We start from the raw sequence: 26,335 nt of genomic DNA on the forward strand, positions 1-26,335 counted from the left end.
TGGGAGTTCTGTAGTGAGTAACGTCTCACCAATTCCCCCAAAAATCTGTCCATAACGCAGAGTTCTCAACATCTCAACAAGAGAATCAGATCCAGGCTTGTGCTGGATATTGTCCCCTTTATCCTTTAAGCAAGCTGCCCAGCTCCTTGTTCTCCCTCTCTTTCTCCCACTCATAAGGTCTCACTAACTTACGAAGGTTAAGAAGGTTTTTAGCATGAGATTAGATTAGATTCCCCTACAGTGTGGCAACAAGCCCTTCGGCCCAACCAGTCCACACTAACCCTCCGAAGAGTAACCCACCCAGATCCATTTCCCTCTGACTAATGCACCGAACGCTAGCACGCTTGCCTTCATTACTCAGACCTTTGAGTGGAGGAGTTGGGCCGTCATATTGAGGTTGTACAGGACATTGCTGAGGCCTCTTCGGGAGTACTGTGTCCCGTTCTGGTCCCCCTGTTATAGGAAGGATAGTATTAAGCTGGGGAGGGTTCAGAAAAGATTTACCAGGATGTTGCTGGAAATAGAGGGTTTGAGTTACAAGGAGAGGCCGAATAGGTTGGGAAGTTTTTTTCACCAGAGGTTGAGAGGTGACCGTATTGAGGTTTGTAAAATTATGACAGGTATAGATAAGGTAGATGGCAGGTGTCTGTTCCCTTGGGTGTGGGATTTCAAGACCAAGGCGCATATTTTTAAGGTGAGAGGAGACAGATTTAAAAAAGACAACTTGGAGAGTTTTTTTTTATACAAGAGAGTTGTTTGTGTGTGGAATGAACTTAAACCTCAATTCTAAACCTAAAACTAGTCCCCTGTGCCTGCACTTGGCTCATATCCCTCCAAACCTTTCCTATCCACTACACATCCAAACGTCTTTTAAATGTTCTAACTGTACCTACATCTATCACTTCTTCTGGAAGTTCATTCCACATACAAACTCCCCCAGTTGTCTTTTTTAAATCTCTCTCCTCTCGCCTTACAAATGTGTGCCTTCGTCTTGAAATCCCCCATCCTATCCACTACATATCCTTCATAATTTTATAAACTTCAATAAGGTCACCTCTCAACCTTCCATGCTCCGGGGAAAAAAGTCCCAGCCTATTCAGCCTCTCCTTTTAACTCAAGCATACCCGGCAACATCCTGGTAAATCTTTTCTGAACCCTCTCCAGTTTCATAACTTCCTCCCTATAACTGGACGACCAGAACTGGGCACAGTATTCCAGAAGAAGCCTCACCAATGACCTCAACATGACGTCCCAGCTCCCTAAACTCAAAGGTTTGAGAAATGAAGGCAAAAATGCGAAACACCTTCTTAACCTTCATATGTTGTGGATTCCTTGGGCACTGGGGTATGGGATTAATGTCAACAGCATATGGTTCAGTTTGCAACTCCAGATGGGTTGAATTTGGGAACTGCCTCCTTGCCCTTACCCGTGGAAGGTATCATCGTTGTTGTGGGTTGGGTAGGCAAGTGAAGAACCTAAAGGAAGTTCCTTAAATGTGCTCTGATGAGGCTCATGATTTTCCAAATCAGTATTGGCAGAAGCTGCTCCGATTCGTTCAGTTTCTTCCACCTGTCTTTGTGCTTCTGCAGAGGTCGAATGGATCCCAACAAGATTTCGAACGCCTATTTCAATGCTGAGTGGTTTTCTTTACACCTTTGGTCAACTACACCTGGCTGGTTTAGCGTATGGAATCCAAGACTGGCGGTGGCTTCAGTTCACAGTGTCTCTACCTTACTTCATTTTCTTCCTTTACTCTTGGTACGTTCACATTCTACTGGTCTCCTTCACAGATTGCACCATCGATCAGTACATACGAGGGAAAGGTTAGGAGAGCTGGTGGAACTCACTCTGGTAGGATTCTGGGTAATCCAAGATGGAGGACGGGAGAAAATTGTGGCTGGGGCAGCTGCTCCTTTTCTGAGGTATTTTCAGTGTTGCAGCTGATTTTCTCGAACGCTTGGAGCAGTAATTGCCTTTTTATAAGCTGTTGCGTTGTTTTGGAACGTTGTAAATAAAAAGAGATCAAACAGCGGCATTTTAAAATGGTGGGAAAGAGTGAGGGAGAGAGAGAACAGCTACCAGGTACCAAGAAAGATCAGTGAACCTTCATAGCGGTCTGACCAGGCAGTGATCCTTTACAGCTGACTGCCTCTGCTGTTAGTTTCAAGTATCTTTAGACATTGGAGTTCTTCTAAGAAAAATAAACAGACAGCAAAATTCACAGTTGATCTTGGAGAAATCTTTGTGGGGGAGCTCAAGGTAGAGGAACAGCTAAATGTTTTTTTAAAAAGTGTATTCTTATTGTTTTTTGTTTGTAAGTCTATAATTGGGAGTAGAGAAGGTGTTTTTGATTATATGTTTTATTGAGGTAGAGTCATAGAGTTATAGAGATGTACAGCACGGAAACAGACCCTTTGGTCCAACCTGTCCATGCCGACCAGATATCCCAACCCAATCTAGTCCCACCTGCCAGCACCCGGCCCATATCCCCCCCAAACCCTTCCTATTCATATACCCATCCAAATGCCTCTTAAATGTTGCAATTGTACCGCTTCCACCACTTCCTCTGGCAGCTCATTCCATACACGCACCACCCTCTGCGTGAAAACGTTGCCCCTTGGGTCTCTTTTATATCTTTCCCCTCTCACCCTAAACCTATGCCCTCTAGTTCTGGACTCCCCGACCCCAGGGAAAAGACTTTGTCTATTTATCCTATCCATGCCCCTCGTGATTTTATAAACCTCTATAAGGTCACCTGTCAGCCTCTGACGATCCAGGGAAAACAGCGATAGCCTATTTAACCTCTCCCTATAGCTCAAATCTTCCAACCTTGGCAACATCCTTGTAAATCTTTTCTGAACCCTTTCAAGTTTCACAACATCTTTCCGATAGGAAGGAGACTAGAACTGCAGGCAATATTCCAACAGTGGCCTAACCAATGTCCTGTACAGCCACAACATGACCTCCCAACTCCTGTACTCAATAATCTGACCAATAAAGGAAAGCATACCAAACGCCTTCTTCACTATCCTATCTACCTGCGACTCCACTTTCAAGGGGCTATGAACCTGCACTCCAAGGTCTCTTTGTTCAGCAACACTCCCTAGGACCTTACCATTCAGTGTATAAGTCCTGCTTTCCCAAAATGCAGCACCTCACATTTATCTGAATTAAAGTCCATCTGCCACTTCTCAGCTCATTGGTCCATCTGGTCAAGATCCTGTTGTATCTGTGTCTTGATTAAACTTTTTTTAACGTAAGTATTAAGTTATTCTAGGGCAGTGTTTTTAGAGCAGTAAGACTAGGCTATTTTCTGGGTCTGTAGATTGTTAAAGTGCAAGACGGCCTTTAGTAGAGTGATGTGGGAGATTATGGAGAGTTTCCACGTTCCTGATGATTATGTCTGCAGGAAATGTGTTTGGTTGCAAATCCTATCAGATCACATGGATTGTTTGGAGCAGCAGCCAGAGGCAGTGAGGGATTTACATGAGCTGACGGGTATGATGGATGGTACTTGCAGGAAGGTAGAAAAATCACAGATCCAGTCAGGTAGGTGGGTTTTCTTGAGGAAAGGTAAGAGAAGTAGGCAGGAGTCTCCTATGGCTATCCCTATCTCAAACAAGTACACAGGAACCTCAATTATCCAAACGAGATGGGCCGGCAGTATGTCACTCGCATAACTGATTATTCAGATAATCGATTTGACCTTAAACAAGGGAAGCCATACTGATCTAATGCCGGAGAGTTTGTTTAAATCTATAATTTTGAGGAGTTTGCTATTTAAACAATCTAATCTTTGTGTTCTGCAAATTGCAGGTTACACTGAGAAGGGCTAAACCCTTACCATCACATAAATATATGAAATCTCAGCATTAAGCAAGGTCCCGAACAGCTTCTACAATTGCAAGAGCATTTGTCAGTTTCTGCTGAACTCAGTGTCGCGATAGAAAGACATAAGTGCCACCTTGCGCATGTGTTTACTTTCCCTGTCATTTTTTTCATGAATGGTCCGGTAAAGTGACAGGAATAAAGCACTTACTTTTGCAAAGGGCTGTGTAACTAACCCTTATGTAAGAAATATCCAGTCGCTGATGCTTGTGGTGCTTGTGTACTTTTGATTTTTTGCCAGCGTTTTCACACGTTCTTCAGTACAGGTTGTCCAAATTCACTTTGATGTAATGTTTTTAACGGGGACCTTGAGATCTTGTTTGGATAATCCGAAATTCGGATTATCGGATAATCAAGGTACTACTGTATGCTGTTTTGGAAAATGTAGGGAATGATGGACTCTCAGGGGAATGTAGCACTGATACCCAGGTTTCTGGTAGTGACACTGATGCTACATAATGAGGGGCATGTCAGGAGCAAGTGACTGATTGTGATAGCGGACTCTCTAGTCAGAGGTACTGACATTTCTGCAGCTGACAATGAGGCATCAGAATGGTGTGTTACCTCCTGATGCCAGCATAAAGGGAACGTCAGAGAGGGCGCGGAGGGGAGAGAGACCAGCAGGAGATCGTTTACACATTAGGATTAATGACATGAGAAGAGGAAAGGACGAGATTCTGAAGAGAGAATATAAGAAATTGGGCAGGAATTTAAAAAGGAGGTCCTCGAGATTAGGAAGAACTGATTACTCCCGGTGCCATGAGGGTAGAAATAGGAGGTTGGAGCAGATGAAAGTGTGGCTGAGGAGCTGGTGCAGGGGAGAAGGATTCACATTTTTGGATCGTTGGAATCTCTTCCCAGACCTGTATAAGAAGGACAGGATTGGAAGGGGATTAATATACTGCTGGGGGATTTGCTATAACTGCTCGGGGGGATTTAAACCAGTATGGAGAGAGTGGGATGGGGAGGCCAGAGACATAGTGAGAAAAGAGATCAGTCTGAGGCTGGTACAGTTGGGAAAAGGAGGTAAAATTGATAAATTAAACTGCATTTATTTCAATGCAAGAGGGCTGATAGGTAAGGCAGGGCATGGTTGGGAACATGGGACTGGGACATCATAGCGATTAGAGACGTGGCTCAGGGATGGACAGGACTGGCAGCTTAATGTTCCAGGGTATAGATGGATAGATAGGCAGGAAAGGAGAAGGAGTGCTTTTTCTGATTAGGGTTAACAATACGGCGAGTACTTAGGGAGGATATTCCTGGGAATATGTCCAGAGAAGTTATTTGGGTGGAACTGACAAGTAAGAAAGGGTGATCACCTTATTGAGATTGCACTATAGCTCCCCCCTCCCACCCCCACCCCCCAATAGTCAGCGGGAAATTGAGAAGCAAATTTGTAAGGAGTTCTCAGCTATCAGGAAGAATAATAGGTGGTAATGGTAGGGGCTTTTAATTTTCCAAACATAGACTGGGACTGGCCTAGTGTTAAGGGCTTGGGTGGGGAGCAATTTCTTTTGTGTGTAAAACGTTTCTGATCCAGTAAGTGGATGTACCTACTAGAGAAGATGCAAAACTTGACCCACTCTTGGGAAATAACGCAGTGGAGGGAGCACTTTAGGGCCAGTGATCATAATTCTATTAGTCTTAAAATTGTTATTGGAAAGGATAGACCCGATCTAAAAGTTAAAGTTCTAAATTGGAGAAGGGCCAATTTTGATGGTGTTAGCCAAGAACTTTCAAGAGCTGACTGGGGGGGGGGGGGGGGGGGGCGGATATTCGCACATAAAGGGACAGTTGGAAAATGGGATAACAAGAGTCCAAAGACAGTATGTTCCTGTTAGGGTGAAGAGCAAGGCTGGAAGGTGTAGGGAATGCTGGACGACGAGAGAAATTGAGGTATTGATCCAGGGAAAGAAGGAAGCATATGTCAGGCATATATCAAGTGAATCCCTGGATGAGTACAAGGGAATATACTTAAAAGGGAAATCAGTAGGGCAAAAAGAGGACATGAGATAGCTATGGCAAATAGGGTTAAGGAGAATCCAAAGGGCATGAAGGACAAAAGGGGAACTAAGGAGAGAATAGGGACCCTTAAAGATCAGGGTTGGAGGGATTGAGCTATGGGGAGATGCCTGGAGTTTTGGAGGCTGAGGGATGGACCTTCTAGAGATTTATAAAATCATGAGGGGCATGGATCGGGTGTATAGCCAAGGTCTTTTTTCCCATGGTAAGGGAGTCCAAAACTAAAGGTTTAGGGTGAGAGGGGAAAGATATAAAAGGGACCTGAGGGGGCAACATTTTCACGTAGAGGGTGGCGCGTGCATGGAATGAGCTGCCAGAGGAAGTGGTAGATGCAACATTTAAAAGGCATCTGGATGGGTACATGAATTGGAAGAGTTTAGAGGGATATGGGCCAATCTCTGGCAAATGGGAATAGATTAATTTAGAATATCTAATTGGCATGGACGAGTTGGACCAAAGGGTCTGTTTCTGCGCAGTACAGCTCCGTGACTCTATGACTCTTTGAGCTTGTTAGAGAGGTTAGGCAAGATGATTAAACAGGAGGAGAAAGTGAGGTCTGCAGATGCTGGAGATCAAAGTTGAAACTTTATTGCTGGAACAGCACAGCAGGTCAGGCAGCATCCAGGGAACAGGAGATTCGACGTTTCGGGCACAGGCCCTTCTTCAGGAATGAGCAGAGAGTGTTCAGCAGGAGAAGATAAAAGGTAGGGAGGAGGGACTTGGAGGAGGGGCGTTGGAAATGTGATAGGTGGAAAGAGGTCAAGGTGAGGGTGATAGGTCGGAGTAGGATGGAGGCGGAGAGGTCAAGAAGAAGACTGCAGGTCAGGAAGGCGGTGCCGGGCTGGAGGGATCCGGCTGAGACAAGGTGGGGGGAGGGGGGATGAAGAAACTGGTGAAGTCCAAGTTCATCCCCTGCGGTTGGAGGGTTCCCAGACGGAAGATAAGACGCTCCTCCTCCGACCGTCGGGTTGTTGTGGTTTGGCGGTGGATGAGTCCAATGACCTGCATATCCTCGGTGGAGTGGGAGGGGGAGTTGAAATGCTGTGCTACAGGTTGGTTGGGTTGGTTCGTCCGGGTGGCCCAGAGGTGCTCTCTGAATCGCTCCGCAAGTAGGCGGCCTGTCTCCCCAATATAGAGGAGGCCACACCGGCTATGATTAAACAAACTAGTTAGTTAGAAAGGTTAGAAGAGATGGTTGAACTAAATAGTTAGACAAGTTAGACGAGATGGTGCGACTAACAAGCTAGTTAAGAAGGTTTGAGGGATGATGGAATCAACATTTATTGCCAATCCCTAGTTGCCCAGAGGACCAGTTAAGAGTCTACCACATGGCTGTGGGTCTGGAAACATATGTAGGCTAGACCAGGTAAAAGGGGAGCAGACTTCCTTCCTTAAAGAACATTAGTGAACCAGGTGAACTTTTCCAACAATTGACACTTAATTACATGGTCCTCATTAGACCAACTTGTTTGTTTTAAATTCAAGATTTTAAATTGAACTCAAATCTCACCATGGCAGGATTACGGACCCATGTCGCCAGAACATTAGCCTTTCTCGGTCGCATTTACGTTTTAGTTTTCTTCTTTCACTGCTCTCTTTCCTTTCTTTAACGTACTTGCTTTCTGTGGAGAGCGGGTTTGTGCAAGGCAGAGGAGAGCTAGGCATCATGGGGAGAATGAGTCCAACATGATGGTGAGAGCAGGCACTCCCAGGTCTCCTGGAGAGTGAGTCAAAATGGAGGAGCTTAAGGTCATACAGGGAGTGCAAGCTCAGCATGACTCAGCACTTCAGAAAAACTTTTGAACTTTTAACTTTATTTCTTTTTTTTTCTACTTAATGCTAAGATAGCTGTGAAGTCTAACTTTTAACTTCTTTATCTTTCTACTTTATACTAAGAGGGACTGTAATGTTTAACCTTTTACTGTTTTTCTACTTTGTACCCAAGATTTTGCACCTAGGCACTTTTGTGCCTAAGATAATGCCGGGAATGGCTACGTTGTATACTTTTCGCTGTACTCCTGTACCTGAGTACACGTGACAATAAAATCTAATCCCCATTCAACGTCCTATTCATGTTTACGTCCAAAATGGGGTACTTACAAAAGCTTAATGTGTAGTTGTTATCTGAACAACTACTCAGTTAGCAAGTAACCCCGTGTAAAGGAAGAGAATTGTGAAAATAGGATGTGGTATTGAGAATTTATCCTTCTTTTCCATCTCTGTGCTGTGGCACCCTCCTAAATGATCTGAAGTTGCCTGAGCGATTTTTTTTTTCCCACTGTTGCGATAATAACCCCTATGTATGTGTGTGTGTGGTCGTTCTCAAAAGGTGGTTCCCGGAGTCTGCTCGCTGGCTCATTCTGAACGACAAGGCTGATGTCGCTCTGAAACAGCTCAGGAGAGTGGCAAAAATGAATGGCAAGGAGGAGGAGGGGGAAAAACTCACCATCGAAGTAAGTGATGGTCTTAAAAGTGTGCGTTTTACACTGAAACTCACCCCAGCTTGGTTCCATCACTGAACCGATGGTCTTTACCCTAATCTTGCAGAGACATATTGTTAGGGCAGCCCGTCCTGATGAAGGGCTTATGCCCGAAATGTCAATTCTCCTGCTCCTCAGATGCTGCCAGACCCGCTGTGCTTTTCCAGCACCACACTTGACAAATTGTTCCAAACCTTGGAATGGAGCCAACATCATCAAAGACTCCTTCCACCCCCAGTTGTAATCTCTTCCAACCTCTTCTGTCAGGCAGCACATACAAAAGTTTAAACACGTGTCCCAACAGATTCAAGAACAGCTTCTTCCCTGCTGTTATCAGACTCCTGAGTGGACTTCTCAAATTTCAAACTCATGTTGATCTCGCTGTCTGTGCACCTTCTCTGGAGCCATAACATTGTATTCCTTGCTCTGTTCTATCACCCTAATGCGCTTTGTATGGTATGATCTGCCTGTACTGCACGCTCAAAACAAAACTGTCCCTCGGTACGTGTGACAATAATAAATCAAATCAAATCAAAATATATTAACACAGCCTAGATCCTAACATTTCTTTATTTTAACAGTAAGTGTAAGATGTTGTGTTCCAGATGCAATTCAATTGGTCAAACTTCTCGACTTTAACACTTTACTTTTACACTACAGTTAAAATACAGGCAAAATAAAACTCAAAAGAAAAGAATCAGCTTAATTGTAACTATTGAAATGCTTAACAAAATAATATATATATATATATATAAACTACTAATTAACTGTTCCAACAGAGTAACGTCCCATAAACACACCCTTGGCAAAGGCAAGTTTAGTAAAATAGATTGTCTCACAGGCAATTCAAGCAGCAAAAACAGAACTCCAGCTTCTCACTGTAACACATAGAGGAAGAAGAGCTTCCACATCCAGCTTCAAGACCCCAGCAACTGCTACTGAAAGCTAGAACTAAAAACCCTGGTTCTGTGGGAGCTTGACCCCACCCATCCAGGCTGCTTCTATTGTTCCAACATTTAAAATCAAGCCCCCAGGCCTCACAAGCTGCTTGCTTCATTGGTTTTGAGCAGACTGCTTGTCTCAATCTTTCTTCATTACAAAAAAAAAGAGGACAAAATAGACCTCGTGAAGTCACGCGATATTATTGCAATATTTCAGTTGTTTGACATTCTTAGGATCCTGTTAGAAGATATCGCACCTCAATGTTTCAGAGTAGCAAACAGAAAGGGCGGGAGATTGAAGAGGTTAGTTGGGTTCGAAGGCTTCGCTTCAGACCAGCTTGCTCTGGTGTACACTTGGAAGAAACTGGCAGCCTTCCAGCCATGCTGGTGCCATCCAACTAGGGAGGAGAGATGGTATTTTACATCCGCTACCCTCAGACTAACCTTATCTTCTCCCGCACTCAGTCATGTTGGTGGCTCTCTATACACTGAACTTCAGTTTCATGTCCATGGTTTTGTCATCACCCTTGTTTGTTGTAATACACCTTAAAGAGCACTAAGCTACGGATCATTTATGTCATAGAGTCATACAGCACAGAAACAGACCCTTCATTCCAACTAGTCCATGCCGAACATAATCCCAAACAAACCGAGTCCCACCTGCCTGCGCTTGGCCCATGTCCCTCCAAACCCTTTCCTATTCATGTCCTTATCCAAATGTCTTTTAAATGTTGTAACTGTATTCGCATCCACCACTTCCTCTGGAAGTTCATTCCGCACGTGGACCACCCTCTGTGTAAAACACAATTGCCCCTCGTGTCTTTTTTAAATGTGTCTCCTCTCACCTTAAAAATGTGCCCCCCCCCCAGTCTTGAAATCCCCCACCCAAGGGAAAAGACGCCAAGCATTAACCCTATCTATACCCCTCATGATGTTATACACGTCGATAAGGTCACCTCTGAACTGCCTACACTCCAGTGAAAAAGGACCCAGCCTTTCTTTATAACACAAACTTGTAGGAGAAGGGGACACACATTTTAATGACATTATGTCATAGCCTTGGGTGTGTGTTTCACAGATTCTGAAGTCAAATATGGAAAGTGAACAGTTGGTCAACAACAACAGGCGCAGTGTGTTAGATCTGTTCCGGACTCCTGTCATGCGCAAGATAGCCTGCTGTACCATGCTTGTTTGGTAAGTTGTTGGGAAATATTTGTTTGCTTTTCAAACGTATGGCAGCAAATGTGGATCATGATTTTTCCTTAACTAGGAGACGATGGCTGAAAATTGGCAGATGGAATTAAATCTGGATAAATACGAAGTGTTACATTTTGGTACACGGCTGGGGCTTATACAATTAATGGTTGGATTTTGGGGATGGTTGTAAAACAGAGGGACCTAGGGTTTCAGGTGCATAATTCCTTGAAGTTTGCATCACAGGGTGGTTAAGAAGGCAACTCGCACGCTTGCCTTCATTGCTTGGGAGTACAGGAGTTGGGACGTCATGGTGGGGTTGTACAGGACATTGGTGAGGCCTCGTCTGGATTACTGTGTCCAGTTCTGGTCACCCAGTTACAGGAAGGATATTATGAAGCTAGAGAGGGTTCAGAAGAGATTTACCAGGATGTTGCCGAGAATGGAGGGTTTGAATTATAAAGAAAGGCTGAAACATCTTATACTGGAACATAGGAAGTTGAGAGGAGACCATATAAAACTTTATAACGGTCATGGGAGCTATAGATAGAGTTAACAGTAGTTGTCTTTTCCCTAGGGTGGGGGAATTTCAAGACTCGGACATATTTTTAAGGTGAGAGGAGAGAGATTTATAAAATATATGGGAGCAAATATTTTTAACAGAAGATGGTTCCACATGTGGAATGAACTTCCAGAGGAAGTGGTGGATGTGGGTACAGTTACAACGTTTAAAAGACATTTGGATAAGGACATGAACAGGAAAGGGTTTGGATGGATATGGGCCAGGACCAGGCAGGAGGGACTAGTTTAGTTCAGCGGTTTTGTTCAGAATGGACCGGTTGGACAACATGGTGTGTTTCCGTGCTGTATGACTCTGTGAGCAGGAGATGCCGATGGGCATTATGTAGCAGGGAAACACTGTTATACTCAATGAGTCATCAATGTTGATTACAGATTCAGGAATCTAAAATAAGGCTTGACTGCATGAACTCCTGATTCCAAGGAGTAGGTTTCAGTGGTCTTATACTCAGAAACCAATATTTGCTCATTTGAGACTTTAGCCAACAAGACAACAGGAGACAGAAAAGTGCAGAAACTAAGGAAACTTTGCTGAGACTATAATTAATACCTATTAAAACATGGCAGCAACGTTATGGGCACACTTTGGATCTTGCTTCCTGGTTCAGTTCGAAGAGTAGAGTCACAGCATCTTGGAGATGTATAGCATTGGAACAGACGCCTTTCATTTGACAGCATTTGGCCCATATCCCTCTAAACCCTTCCTATTCACATACCCATCCAGATGCCTTTTAAATGTTGTCATTGAACCAGCCTCCACCACTTCCTCTGGCAGCTCATTCCACACACACACCACCCTCTGCGTGAAAAAGTTGCCCCTTAGGTCTGTGTTTAAATCTTTCCCCTCTCACCCTAAACCTATGCCCCTCTAGTTTTGGACTCCCTGGGGAAAAAGACCTTGGCTATTCACCCTAACCATGACCCTCATAATTTTATAAACCTCTATAAGGTCACTCCTCAGTCTCCGACACTCCAGGGTAAACAGTCTCAGCTTATTCAGCCCCTCCTGATAGCTCAATCCCTCCAACCGTGGCAACATCATCATAACTTCCAGGTGGCTCAGTGGTTAACACTGCTGCCTTACTGCACTAGAGACCCCGGATCGATCCCAGCCTCGGGCGACTGTCTGAGTGGAGTTCAGACATTTTCCTCGTGTTCTGTGTGGATTTCCTCCAGATGGTCCTGTTTCCTCCCGCAGGCCAGGTGAATTGGCCATGCTAAATTGCCCATGGTGTAAGATGCATTAGTCAGAGGGGAATGGGTCTGGGTGGGTTACTCTTCCAAGGGTCGGTATATACTTGTTGGGCCGAAGGGCATGTTTCCACGCTGTAGGGTATCTAATCTAAATGTTTTCTGTACCTTTTCAAGTTTCACAATACTCTTCTTATAGCAAGGAAACCAGAATTGAACGCAGTATTCCAAAAGTGGCCTAACCAATGTCCTGTACAGCCACAACATGACCTCCCAGCTCTTATCCTCCATGCACTGACCAATAAAGGCAAGGCTACCAAACTCTGACTACCTATGTCATGATGTTGGAGTACTAAAGTCCAGGTTGGCTACTGTTAAACAGAAAACTATAATGTTAGATTGATCTATAAATTATTACCTTAAATGTGTGATTATAACTAAACTGAAATCAACCATGAGACATTATTTAGTTCCCTACTCATCCTTCAGAGGTGAGGATGTCACTACTGAACCAAGGCTGGCCTGTCATTGGGTAATAACAGAACACCAGACAGTTACTGCCGGTCTGTAAATGTGGTCATGGGGGAGCCAGTCCTTCAGGTCATGAGCAGAGAAGCCATGATTGTGGAAGTGCCAGGGTTGGACTGGGGTGGACAAAGTCAGAAGTCACACAACATCAGTTTATAGTCCAACAGGTTCATTTGAAATCACAAGGTTTCAAACACGCTGAATAGGTTGGGGCTGCTCCTTCGTCAGGTGAAGTGGTACATGACGGCCTCATAATGTTACGACTAGACCGTTAATCCAGGGAGGAAATGAGGACTGCAGATGCTGGAGAACAGAGTCAAAAAGGTGTGGTGCTGGAAAAGCACAGCCAGTCAGCCAGCATTCAAGGAGCAGGAGAGTCGACGTTTCGGGCATACGCTCTTCATCAGGAATTCCTGATGAAGAGCTTACCCTCGAAATGTTGACTCCCGCTCCTCAGATGCTGCCTGAGTGGCTGTGCTTTTCCAGCACCACACTTTTTGACTGTTAATCCAGAGATCCAGTAAATGGTTCCGAGGACCTGGGTTCAAATCCAGCCATGGCCAACGGTTGAATTTAATTCAATAAAAGTGTGTGGAATCAGAGGGCAGTCAAGAATCAGCCATGTTGCTATGGTCTGGAGTCACACGTGGGCCAGGTAAGGATGGCAGTTTCCTTCCCTAAAGGACATTAGTGAACCAGATGGGTTTTTACAGAAATTGGCAGTGGATTCACAGTCATCATTAGACTCTTAATTCCAGATTTTTTATTGAATTCAATGTGCACCATCTGCTGTGGTGGGATTCAAACCCAGGTGCCCAGAACATTACCTGGGTCTCAGAACTAACAGTCGAGCGATAATTCCACTCAGCCATTTCCTCTCCTGAGACAGGCTTCTCACTGAGAACGAGAATCAGAAGGTTTATTCACAAAGCAACACCCTTAATGGATTACAAATTAAAGATGCGACTAGACAATCGCATGGCAAGGTGTTACACAGATATCAAAGGATCCCTACAGTGTGGAAACAGGTCATTTGGCCCAACAAGTCCACACTAAACCTCCGAAGACCATCCCACCCTATCCCTGCAACTCCAACACATCCCATGGCTAATCCACCTAGACTGCACATTCCTTGGACACTATGGGATAATTTAGCATGGCCAATCCACCCTAACCTGCACATTCTGGCTATTGAGGGAGTGCAGTGTAGGTTCACGAGGTCAATTCCTGGAATGGTGGGACTATCTTATGTTGAAAGATTGGAGTGACTGGGCTTGTATACCCTTGGGTTTAGAAGACTGAGAGGGGATCTGATTGAGACGTATAAGATTATTAAAGGATTGGACACTCTGGAGGCAGGAAACATGTTTCCGCTGATGGGTGAGTGCTGAACCAGAGGACACAGCTTAAAAATAAGGGGTAGGCCATTTAGGACAGAGTCATGGAGAAACTTCTTCACCCAGAGAGTGGTGGCTGTGTGGAATGCTCTGCCCCAGAGGGCAGTGGAGGCCCAGTGTCTGGATTCGTTTAAGAAAGAGTTGGATAGAGCTCTCAAGGATAGTGGAATCAAGGGTTATGGGGATAAGGCAGAAACAGGATACTGATTAAGGATGATCATCCATGATCATATTGAATGGTGGTGCAGGCTTGAAGGGCAGAATGGCCTACTCCTGCACCTATTGTCTATCTTTGGACTGCGGGAGGAAACCGGAGCACCCGGAGGAAACGCACACAGACACGGGGAGAACATGCAAACTTCACACAGACAGTCACCCGAGGCTGGAATTAAACCCAGGTTCCCGGTGCTGTGAGGCAGCAGTGCTAACCAATGAGCCACCATGCTGCTCTCTTAAAGGTACATGCTTGCCTGCTCATAGACACACGCATCACAGTGTGGTACGGCAACGGCTCTGCCTAAGACTGCAAGAAACTACAAAGAGTTGTGAACATAGCCCAGTCTATCCTGAAAACCAGCCTCCCTTCCAGTGAATCTCTAGAGTCTTTTCCCGAGGTTGGGGGGCTTTCAAGACTAGGAGCATATATTTTTAAAGGTGAGAGGAGAAAAATTTCAGAAGGATATAAGGGGCCACTTGTTTACACAGCGGGTGGTTCATACATCGTATGAACTTCCTGAGGAAGTGGTGGATGTGAGTAGAGTTACAACGTTTAAAAGACATTTGGATAAGTACATGGATAGGAAAGGGTTTGGAGGGATATGGACCAGGAGCAGGCAGGTGGGACTAGTTTATGGTCGGCATGGACTGGTTGGACCAAAGGGTCTGTTTCCATGACGTATGACTCTATTCCATGCATAGTGACTGGCATCAGCACGCTATCACAGCACTGACGTCCGATCCCAAAAGTCGCTGTTGCAAGCACATCGGAGGCAATTATCAGTAAGGAAAATTAAAGGGAATGCTGATCCTTCTCTTTGCTGTTGTAGGTTTTCAACCAGTTTTGCCTATTACGGGTTGGCGATAGACCTGCAAGGATTTGGCGTTGATATTTACCTCATCCAGCTGATTTTCGGAGCTGTAGACATCCCAGCGAAACTGCTTGCATTTCTCTTCATGAGCCTGATCGGAAGAAGGTTCACACAAGCCACTTCACTTATCCTGGCAGGGAGCTTTAACCTGGTGAACATCTTTGTCCCAAAAGGTAAGGGTTAATAGTCACAGAACTTGGTCAATTTTTACCCCAGTTGAGAAATGTTCCACCCCCAGAGGGATGTTCCACAGGTAAGATGTAAGAACTTACGATTGAAGATGCTATAGCAATGGCATGTTGATGAGTAAAAGGCCATTGGGCAGAGTCTACATGGTTTAGAGAAAGGACAATCATGTTTATCGAACAATTTATTGAAGTTCTTTAATGAAGTAATGTGCATTGTGCATAATGGGGAATCAGTGGATTTATGTTTTTAGTTACTCATTAGTGGGATGTGGGTGTCACAGGTTGGGCCCGGCATTTCTTGCCCCTTGAGAAGGTGGTGTTGAGCTGCCTTCTTGAACTGCTGCAGTCCACCTGCTGTAGGTTGACCCACAATGCCCTTAGAGAGGGAATTCCAGAATTTTGACTCAGCGACAGTGAAGGAATGGCTGATATATTTCTAATTCTGGATCAGTGGTGCTGGAAGAGCACAGCAATTCAGGCAGCATCCGAGGACAGGCATAATCGACGTTTCGGGCAAAAGCCCTTCATCAGGAATAAAGCTTTATTCCTGATGAAGGGCTTTTGCCCGAAACGTCGATTTTGCCTGTCCTCGGATGCTGCCTGAATTGCTGTGCTCTTCCAGCACCACTGATCCAGAATCTGGTTTCCAGCATCTGCAGTCATTGTTTTTACCTGATATATTTCTAAGTCAGGATGGTGAGTGGTTCAGAAAGGACTTACAAGGGGGTGGTGTTCCCATGTCTCTGCTGCCTTTATCCCTAGATGCTTATCCTTTAGATAATACCACATTTAAATTGCTGCAAGGTTATTGTTAAGGAGACACATTAAAGGTCATTGGAGAAATTAAAAGCTCATGGTGTCAGGGGTAACAAATTGATGCAGAGGAAAGATTTTGGCAGACAGAAATCAGACAGGAGGAAGAAATGAGAGTTGGCATTGACTAATGAGTGGGGTGCCACAAGGATCAGTGTTGGGCTCTCAACTTTTACAATGGGCATAAATAACTCGGATGAATGGACTGGAGATATGGTTGCCAAATTTACTGATGACACAGTCAAAGGGAGAGTATAAAATTGTGAAAAGGACATAAGAGATCGAAACAGGTTAAATGAATGGGAAAATGGAGTATAATGTGGGAAAACATGAAACTGCCCCTCTGAGAAAAATGACTTCACGAGGAAGCTTTCTGCACCATAGAAAGCATCCTATCCAGATGCATCACAGCTTGGTTGGGGAACTGCTCTGTCCAAGATCACGAGAAACTACAAAAAGTTATGAACACAGCCCAATCCATCATGAAACGCCAGCATTCCATCCATTGACTCCTGCTACATTTCCCAATGCCTCGGGAAGGCAGCCAACATCATCAAAGACCCTTCCCACCCCGGTTATAATCTCTTCCATCGGACAGAATATACAAAGATTTGAGAACACGCACCAACAGTCAAGACCAGTTTCTTCCCCGCCGTTATCAGATTTATGAACAGACGTTTTGTATATTAGAGTTGAACTTTCTCTGCAACTCCTCTGTATCTGTAACACTACATTTTGCATTCTGTTCTATTACCCCAATATACTTATGTAAGGTATGATTTCATAGAGTCATACAGCATGGAAAAAGACCCTTTGGCCCAACCAGTCCATGCAGACCATAATCCCAAATTAAACTAGTCCCACCTGCCTGCTCCTGATCCATATCCCTCCAAACCCTTTCCTACTCATGTACTTATCCAAATGGCTTTTAAATGTTGTAACTGTACCTGCATCCACCATATCCTCTGGGAGTTCATTCCACACACAAACAATTGCCCCTTGTGTCTTTTTAAAATCTTTCTCCCTCTCATCTTAAAGATATACCCTCTAGTCTTGAACTCCTGCACCTTAGGGAAAAGACACCTGCCATTCACCTTTTCTATACCCCTCATGATTTTGTAGACCTCTATCAGGTCACCCCTCAACCTACCACTCTCCAGTGAAAGAGGTCCCAGCCAATCCAGCCTCTCCCTATAACTCAATCCCTCTATTCCCAGCAACGTCCTGGTAAGTCTCTTCTGAACTCTTTCCAATTTAGTAATCTCCTTCCTGTAACAGGGCGACCAGAACTGGGCACAGTGCTCCAGAAGAGGCCTCACCAATGCTCTCTGGTTAGCACGCAAAACAAAACTTTTCACTGTATCTCAGTAGTTGCCAATAATAAATCAAATCAAATTGAATAGATTGGTGAGAGATTGCAGCTCTAAGATTCACAAGCGATCCAGTCGCCCTAATGCGTGAACGTCAAAAGGCGACATGCAGGTACAGCAAGAATATTAATAGAATGGAATTATGTATTGCGAGGGCAATTCAAGACAAAATAAGGGAGATTATGATTCAGTCAGTTTGGCCACTGGTGAGACCACGTCTGGAGTTCTATATATTGATCTCCTTATTTAAGAAAGAATATAAATGCCTTGGAGGCAGTTCTTACAAGGTTTACTGGGCTAATCCCCTGGAATGGGTGGTTTACCTAATGAGAAAAGGTTAGACAGGCTAGGCTGCTGCCCGCTGAGTCTAGAACAGCCAGAGGTGACTTGATTAAAGTGTAAGATACTGAGGAGTCCTGACAAGGTGGCTGTGAGGTGGCATGTTACCTTGTCTTGAAGAACCACCGTTTGGAATAGTCACCCAATTCTCACAGATTCTCTGGAAATCTCCTACTCGGTGGAAATGGAGCCTTTGAATATTTTGAGGCAGGGGTACTTAAATTCTTGTTTTTCTTTTATTTTGGTGAACCGAATCGACCTGTTCAAGGATATTATTGCACTCCTCTGGAGCAGGTGGGGACTTGAGTCCAGACCTCCCAGTCTGCGGGTAGAGACACTACTACTGTCCCACAAGAGGGCCCCTCATTAGATTTTTTTTAACCTATTTCTTTGAAACAACCCATTCAGAGATATCATTCCACACTTCTGGAGCAAGTGGGATTTGAACCTGGACCTCCCAGACTGGAGTAGGGATAGATTAGATTAGATTAGATTAGATTAGATTACATTACAGCGTGGAAACAGGCCCTTCGGCCCAACAAGTCCACACCGACCCGCCGAAGTGCAACCCACCCATTCCCCTACATTTACCCCTTACCTAACACTACGGGCAATTTAGCATGGCCAATTCACCTGACCCTGCACATCTTTGGACACTACCGCTGTAGGGTAGGAGGGCCCCTTCTTTTGTTTTACTTAACCTATTTTTCTAATCAACTTGTTCAGTGATGTTATTATGCACCTCTGGAGCCAGTAAGACTTGAACCCCAGGCTTTGCAGTCCAGGGGTAGGAACCCTACCAACATACCACAAGAGGGCGGCCTTCTTAGACTCTTGTTAAGCAAAAGAGTGAAATGAGAACAGGAGTACGAGAAATGTGGAGTAATCAGATCTCACTGAATGTTGGATCAAAGGCTGAGAGGCATGCTCTCACTCCTAACTTATATGTTATTGTCTACGTGGAAATACTGCAAACCTTTTATTAACCTTATCATCTGGCACTCTCGATAAACCGGGAAAAATTATATACCACAAATACCATGAATATTCTGTCCAATGATTATAGCTTTTCTAATTTATTTACCTGAATATAAATAATACTTGTTCTTCAATCAAATGGCCACATTGACAGTTGAGTCAACTTTGAGTTAATTTCTCCTCAAATACCACAATTAGATGATTAGATTATTTACAGTGTGGACACAGGCCCTTCGGCCCAACAAGTCCACACCGACGCGCAACTCACCCAGACCCATTCCCCTATACCTAACACGACAGGCAATTTAGCATGGCCAATTCACCTAACCTGCACATCTTTGGATTGGGTTGGGATATCTGGTCGGCATGGATGGGTTGGACTGACATGTCTGTTTCCATGCTGTACATCTCTATAACTCTATCTCTGAGCAGTCTGCCGAGGTGTGAGTGTGAAGGGTCCCTGAATCATAAAATTCCCACAGTGTGGAAGTAGGCCTTTCAGCCCATTGAACCCATACTGACCCTATCCCTATAACCCTGCATTTCCCCTTAACTAACCCACTTAACCTGCACGGGCCTGGATGTTACAGGGCAATTTAGTATGGCCATCCCACCCTAACCTGCACGCCTTTGGACTGTGGGAGGAAAATGGAGCATCTGGAGGAAACCCACGCAGACACAGGGAGAAAGTGCAAACCCCACACAGACAGTCACCCGAGGGTGGGATAGAACCCTGGCCCCGTGAGGCAGCAGTGCGAGCCAGTAAGCCACCATTTTGCCGTTAAGTTTTATTTAAGGCAAAGCTGTAGTGATGTAAACTGTTACTAAAGTGATGTGTGTACCCCCTGAATTATATTTCTATTACTCAGCGTGTGTTCTTACATTGATTATGTGAACCTCTTGATTATCCGGAATATCCAATCAGCTGACGTATCCCTTTATCCCATAGCTGCCGATTAATAAAACGTTTGCTGTGCTTCTGTTTGTAACCAACTGGTAAATACTCCAGTGGAATTTCTGCCTGTGCAGCTCAACACATCACCTCAAAAGGTTGACGACTTTCATCCCACAGTCAATTTGTTCAAAATATTAGTGAGTAAACCTTGTGCTGTTCTGTTTTCCCTACAGAGATGCAGTCCTTACGAACGTTATTCGCTGCCCTTGGGAAAGGGTGTCTATCCGCAGCCTTCAGCTGTTGCTATCTCTTTTCAGGTGAACTCTACCCTACTGTGGTCAGGTGAGTACACACACACACACATTTATTTCCTTCAGCTGCTGTGGTTCAGCAAGTTCATCTTCTGCCTTTACTAGAACAGTGAGTTGACGCTCTGCCGCAAACACAGCCCAAAACAGACCAGCCTTATCTCGGCTAATCCAGCAGTTGAGGTCACTTTGATCACCCTGGGTTAATGAACAGTAAAATATCCCAGCATGCTTGGGTTCTTTTTTTCTGCTCCCCAATCGCTGGGAAGTGTGCCTCTGAGGTCATGTTTAGCGCACATTGATTGCCCAACAGTATCAGGCGAATTTATCTGAGGTTTCTTCTCTCTTTGTACAGCAGCTCAATGGTTGGCGCTGCTGCCTCACGGTGCCAGGGACCCTGGGCCCGGTTCCACCCTCCAGTGATGCCTGTGTGCAGTTCTTCCCGTGTCTGAGTGGGATTCTGCCAAGTTTCCTCCCATAGTCCTAGGATGTTCAGGCTAGGGTGGATTGGACACACTAAATTGTCCTGTAATATCCAGGGATGTGTAGGTAAAGGTGGATCGTCAATGCTAAATTGTCCCATAGTGCCCAGGGATGTGGAGGTTAGGGTGGATTGGCCGTGCTAAATTGTCCCATAGTGCCCAGGGATGTGCAGGTTAGGGTGGATTGGCCGTGCTAAATTGTCCCATAGTGCCCAGGGATGTGCGGGTTAGGGTGGATTGGCCGTGCTAAATCGTCACATCGTGTCCAGGGATGTGCAGGTTAGGGTGGATTGACTGTGCTAAATTGTCCCATAGTGCCCAGGGATGTGCAGGTTAGGGTGGATTGGCCGTGCTAAATTGTCCCATAGTGCCCAGGGATGTGCAGGTTAGGGTGGATTGGCCGTGCTAAATTGCCCCATAGTGTCCAGGGACATGCAGATGAGGGTGGATTGGCCATGGGAAACACAGGGTGACAGGGATAGGGTCGGGTGTGGGTCTGTGTGGGATGCTCTTCAGAATGTTGGTGCACACTCAACGGGCCGAACGGCCTGCTTCCACATGGTAGGGATTCTATGATTGTACTACCACTTGGAGCAATGTTCACAAAAACCTGGGGGTCGGCGGATGAAAAACAACGCAAGTGCGATCCCGCCACAATCTGGATTTGTACATGATCAGTCCTGAGCTGCCAGTTGCTGTGGGGTCCGTTTAGCTCATTTGGCTGGATGGTTGGTTTGTGAAAACATATGATGCCGACAGCATGGGTTCAATTCCTGTCACCAGCCTGAGGTTACCATGAAGGATTCCTCTTCTTGACCGCTTCTCCCTTGCCTGAGGTTGTGACCATCAGGTTAAACTCACTGCCAGTTGTCTCTAACGAAAGAGCAATGCTATGCTCTGGTGAACATGACTTGACCAGTTGCTGTGGAATCCACCTCCTAGAGGACTTAGTGATCTCAATGAAGAGAGCAGAAAAAAATAATGAAGCATTTGCAACAGACAGTGCAGAATGTTTTTAAGTAATGCATCAGGTTTGTTACAGTGAGATAGAATTGCAAAGGGAATACTTAGTGGGCTTTCTGTTGATAAGAGCCAGAGGTCACCATTGTTGATAGGAGATTGACCAGATTAAAGAAAGAATTCCCATTAAATAGCAATGTGTCACATCTTTAGGGAAAGCTAAAGCAACTCTTGTAGTAAAAACATTATATTGGACTGCACTCAAACAAGTTATCCAGGCAAACTTTGCAGCATCTAGCAAGGCTCCACATCAGAAAGGTGAATGCAGTTATGGACAGAAAAAAGATGTTTTCGCCTGTGACACATCCAGCTTTTCATCAAATAGGTGCTTTAACCTCCACTCATCCTAAATTCTGTGCTCATGCCCTTGCAGTAGGCTTAGCTCTAACTCAGAAAAGACTGGGAGCAAAAAAGGCAACTTTGGACATGTGCCATGAAGGGTATTACAGTGAAAACAATACAAAGCATTTGCAGAATCATAGAATCCCGACAGGGTGGAAGCAGGTCTTTTGGTCCATCAAGTCCACACTGACCCTCCGGCGAGCATCCCACCCAATCCTTCTTCCCCTGCATATCCCAAAGCTAATCCACCCAGCCTCAACACGACAGGGCAATTTCCCACGGCCAATCCACCCTAACCTGCTCATCTTTGGACTGTGGGAGGAAACCAGAGCACCTGGAGGAAACCCGCACACTCACAGGGAGAATGTGCAAGCTCCACACAGACAGTTGCCCGAGGGTTGGATTGAACCCAGATTCCTGGTGTTGTGAGGCAGCAGTGCTAACCCACTGAGCCACTGGTGGACACCATTCCCATCAGAGACCACGTCTTAATGAAGAATGCTGGCGCTATCAAAATGTTGTAATCAAGCTGATAAGCTTTTTTGATACTGAAATGAAAGATACGGTTTAGATTTATGTTAGAGTAAAGAGTGCAAGGTCATTGTGCATTGGTTACATCAGGACGTTGTAGGAAGCTTTGTTAGCTAAGTTGGCTGGATGGTTGGTTAGAGATTCAATTCCTACACCATTTGAGTTACCTTAAAGGACTCTCCTTCTCAACCTCTCCCCTCAACTAAGAGATGGTGACTCTCAGGTTAAGGCACTCTCTCATTCTCTCACTCGTGTGGTTGCTCAGTGGTTAGTACTGCTGCCTCATGGTGCCAGGGACCCGGGTTCAATCCCACCTTCGGGTGACTGTGGGTGTGGAGTTTGCACATTCTCCCCCCGTGTCTGTGTGTGGGTGCTCCGGTTTCCTCCCACAGTCCAAAGATGTGCAGGTTAGGGTGGATTGGCTATGGTAAATTGTCCCATAGTGCCCAGGGATGTGCAGGTTAGGGTGGATTGGCCGTGCTAAATTGTCCCATAGTGCCCAGGGATGTGCAGGTTAGGGTGGATTGGCCGTGCTAAATTGTCCCATAGTGCCCAGGGATGTGCAGGTTAGGGTGGATTGGCCGTGCTAAATTGTCCCATAGTGCCCAGGGACGTGCAGGTTAGGGTGGATTGGCTGTGCTAAATTGTCCCATAGTGCCCAGGGATGTGCAGGTTAGGGTGGATTGGCCGTGCTAAATTGTCCCATAGTGTCCAGGGACATGCAGATGAGGGTGGATTGGCCGTGCTAAATTGTCCCATAGTGCCCAGGGATGTGCAGGTTAGGTGGATTGGCCGTGCTAAATTGTCCCATAATGTCCAGGGATGTGCAGGTTAGGGTGGATTGGCCATGCTAAATTGTCCCATAGTGTCCAGGGATGTGCAAGGTAGGGTGGATTGACCATACTAGAATTGTCCCATAGTGTCCAGATTAGGGTGGACCAGGTTGGGTCCAGATTGGCCATGCTAAATTTTTTAGATTAGATTAGATTCAATTCGATTCCCTGCAGTATGGAAACAGGCCCTTCGACCCAACAAGCCCACACTGACCCTCCGATGAGTAACCCACCCAGACCCATTTCCCTCCGACTAATGCATCTAACACTACAGGCAATTTAGCACATCTTTGGACTGTGGGAGGAAGACACGGGGAGAATGTGCAAACTCCACACAGACACCCAAGACTAGAATCGAACCTGGGACCCTGGTCCTGTGAGGCAGCAGTGCTAACCACTGAGCCACCGTGCCGCCCCTTGAAACGGGGGCTCGTCCGGGATGATTGTCCCATATTATTCAGGAATGTGCAGGTTAGGGTAGATTGGCCGTGCTAAATTGTCTCTTGGTGTGCAGCATAAGGTGGGAAATGCAGGGTTGGGGGGTGGGGGGATTCTCTTTGGAGGGGTTGGTGTGGACTCGATGGGCTGAATGACCTGCCTCCACCCTGTAGGGCTTTATGTGATGATTCTAATGAGAGAGTGGGACTGTGGTGACTTTACCTTATATGGGAAGTAGCATGTGATACAATAGACTATTACTGTCAGAGCCTGCATTTTCATGGGAAGATGAAAGGAAGTCAGAAAAATTGTAATGAGGTGAAATGTTCCGTAACCATCTCCTCCCTCTCACTGTTCTCTTGTGTATCCTGCGCAGGCAGACAGGAATGGGGCTCGTGAGCACAATGGCCCGCGTGGGGTCCATGTTAGCGCCTATCGTAAGGATGAGCGGCGATTACGTCTCGTTTCTGCCCATGACCATATACGGCGGGATGGCAATAATAGCGGGAATTGCTGCCTTTCTCCTGCCTGAAACACGGAACACCCCTTTACCGGAAACTATCGAAGAAACAGAAAACAGGTTTGTAACGTCGGAAATTCCCACTGACCTGAGACACGTGTTAAAAACAAAATGGCCGAAAGGATCTCAATGGATGCCAAGCAATGAGCTCTTTAGTAAGAGTTTGGGTTTGGAATCTAAAATATTTAAATACCTTTAAAATAGTTTATTAGGCTTATGTTTTCAATTTGGGTGTGAAGCATGACTTAAATAGGCAGAAAAGGTGTGCAACCCGTGAAAAGGTGAGAGTTGATCACTGATCCCAAAGATTGGCATAGAGTGTGCTGTATGTGATTACCAGAACTCTTCCCTTAGTTTTCTTCCACCTTTCCTGGTCAACCTGTCATCTGAGGGTGTCTATCTGACAAGGGCTGATCCTTGCCTCCAAACATTCATTAATCCTTACCCTCATGTTTCAAGGTAGTACACAGGGACAGCAGGTAATCAGGAAGGGTAATGGAAGGTTGGCCCTTATTTCAAGGGCTTTGGAGTTCATTTTTGTTATTCACTCACGGGATGAGGGCATCACCGGCCAGGCCAGCATTTATTGCCCCATCCCTAATTGCCTAGAGGGCAGTTAAGAGTCAACCATACCACTATGGGTCTGGAGTCACATGTTGGCCAGATCTGGTAAGAATGCCAGTTTCCATCCAAAAAGGACATTAGTGAACCAAGTGGGTTCTTCTCCAAGAATGGATTCATGGTCATCATTAGACTCTTAATTCAAGATTTTTCGTGAATTCAAATTCCCCCATCTGCTGTGGCGGGACTCAAACCCAGGACCCCAGAACATTACCTGGGACTCTGGATTACTAGTCCAGCGATAATATCGCTAGGCTGTCACCTCCCCCATAAGAATAAAGGATGGCACTGCTGCCACACAGAGCCAGGGTTCGATGCCACCCTCGGACAACTGTCTGTGTGGAGTTTGCAAGATCTTCCCCTGTGTCTGCGTGGGGTTTCCTCCAGGAGATCGGGTTTCCCCCCACAGTCCAAAGATGTGCAGGTCAGGGTGAATTGGCCGTGCTAAATTGTCCCATAGTGCCCAGGGATGTGCAGGTTAGGGTGAATTGGCCATGGGAAATTGTCCCATAGTGCCCAGGGATGTGCAGGTTGGTGTGGATTGGCCATGCTAAATTGTCCCATAGTGCCCAGGGATGTGCAGGTTAGGATGGATTGGCCGTGCTAAATTGTCCCATAGTGCCCGGGAATGTGCAGGTTAGGGTGAATTGGCCGTGCTAAATTGCCCCATAGTGCCCAGGGATGTGCAGGTTGGTGTGGATTGGCCATGCTAAATTGTCCCATAGTGCCCAGGGATGTGCAGGTTAGGATGGATTGGCCGTGCTAAATTGTCCCATAGTGCCCAGGAATGTGCAGGTTAGGGTGAATTGGCCATGGGAAATTGTCCCATAGTGCCCAGGGATGGTGCAGGTTGGTGTGGATTGGCCATGCTAAATTGTCCCATAGTGCCCAGGGATGTGCAGGTTAGGATGGATTGGCCGTGCTAAATTGTCCCATAGTGCCCGGGAATGTGCAGGTTAGGGTGAATTGGCTGTGCTAAATTGTCCCATAGTGCCCAGGAATGTGCAGGATAGGGTGAATTGGCCATGGGAAATTGTCCCATAGTGCCCAGGGATGTGCAGGTTGGTGTGGATTGGCCATGCTAAATTGTCCCATAGTGTCCAGGGATGTGCAGGTTAGGTGGGTTAGCCATGGCAGTTACAGGGATAAGGATGAGTGTGGGTGGGATGCCATTCAGAGGGTCAATGTGGACTCGATGGGCCGAATGGCCTGCTTTCATACTGGAGGGATTCTCTACTGGGAGAGAGAGCTCCCAGCCACATTGCTGAACAACATTTAATCCAGGAAATACTGACCAGAGCAGGAAGACGCTTAATCTCGCAAGGAATTATGGGTTACGGGGAGAA

At 45.7% G+C, this 26,335-nt stretch overlaps 1 protein-coding gene across 3 annotated transcripts in view; it reads left to right on the top strand.

The window, feature by feature from the left end:
- The window catches only part of LOC148136201 (solute carrier family 22 member 6-A-like), a 39,943-nt gene that overhangs the window by 9,410 nt on the left and 4,198 nt on the right, over positions 1-26,335 (top strand). The window contains exons 4-9 of one of the 3 annotated variants that reach the window (XM_087983703.1): positions 1,590-1,758; positions 8,243-8,366; positions 10,413-10,528; positions 15,270-15,484; positions 20,128-20,236; positions 24,225-24,428. In XM_087983703.1, the coding sequence (XP_087839829.1) occupies positions 1,590-1,758; positions 8,243-8,366; positions 10,413-10,528; positions 15,270-15,484; positions 20,128-20,236; positions 24,225-24,428 (937 nt within the window). The remainder of the gene's footprint in view (positions 1-1,589; positions 1,759-8,242; positions 8,367-10,412; positions 10,529-15,269; positions 15,485-20,127; positions 20,237-24,224; positions 24,429-26,335) is intronic. The other 2 variants (XM_087983705.1, XM_087983704.1) reach the window with 2 other exon arrangements.

This window comes from Chiloscyllium plagiosum, unplaced genomic scaffold, assembly GCF_037043375.1.
Source record: "Chiloscyllium plagiosum isolate Xiang-an unplaced genomic scaffold, Cpla_swu_hap1 HiC_scaffold_46, whole genome shotgun sequence".
Lineage (NCBI taxonomy): Eukaryota > Metazoa > Chordata > Chondrichthyes > Orectolobiformes > Hemiscylliidae > Chiloscyllium > Chiloscyllium plagiosum.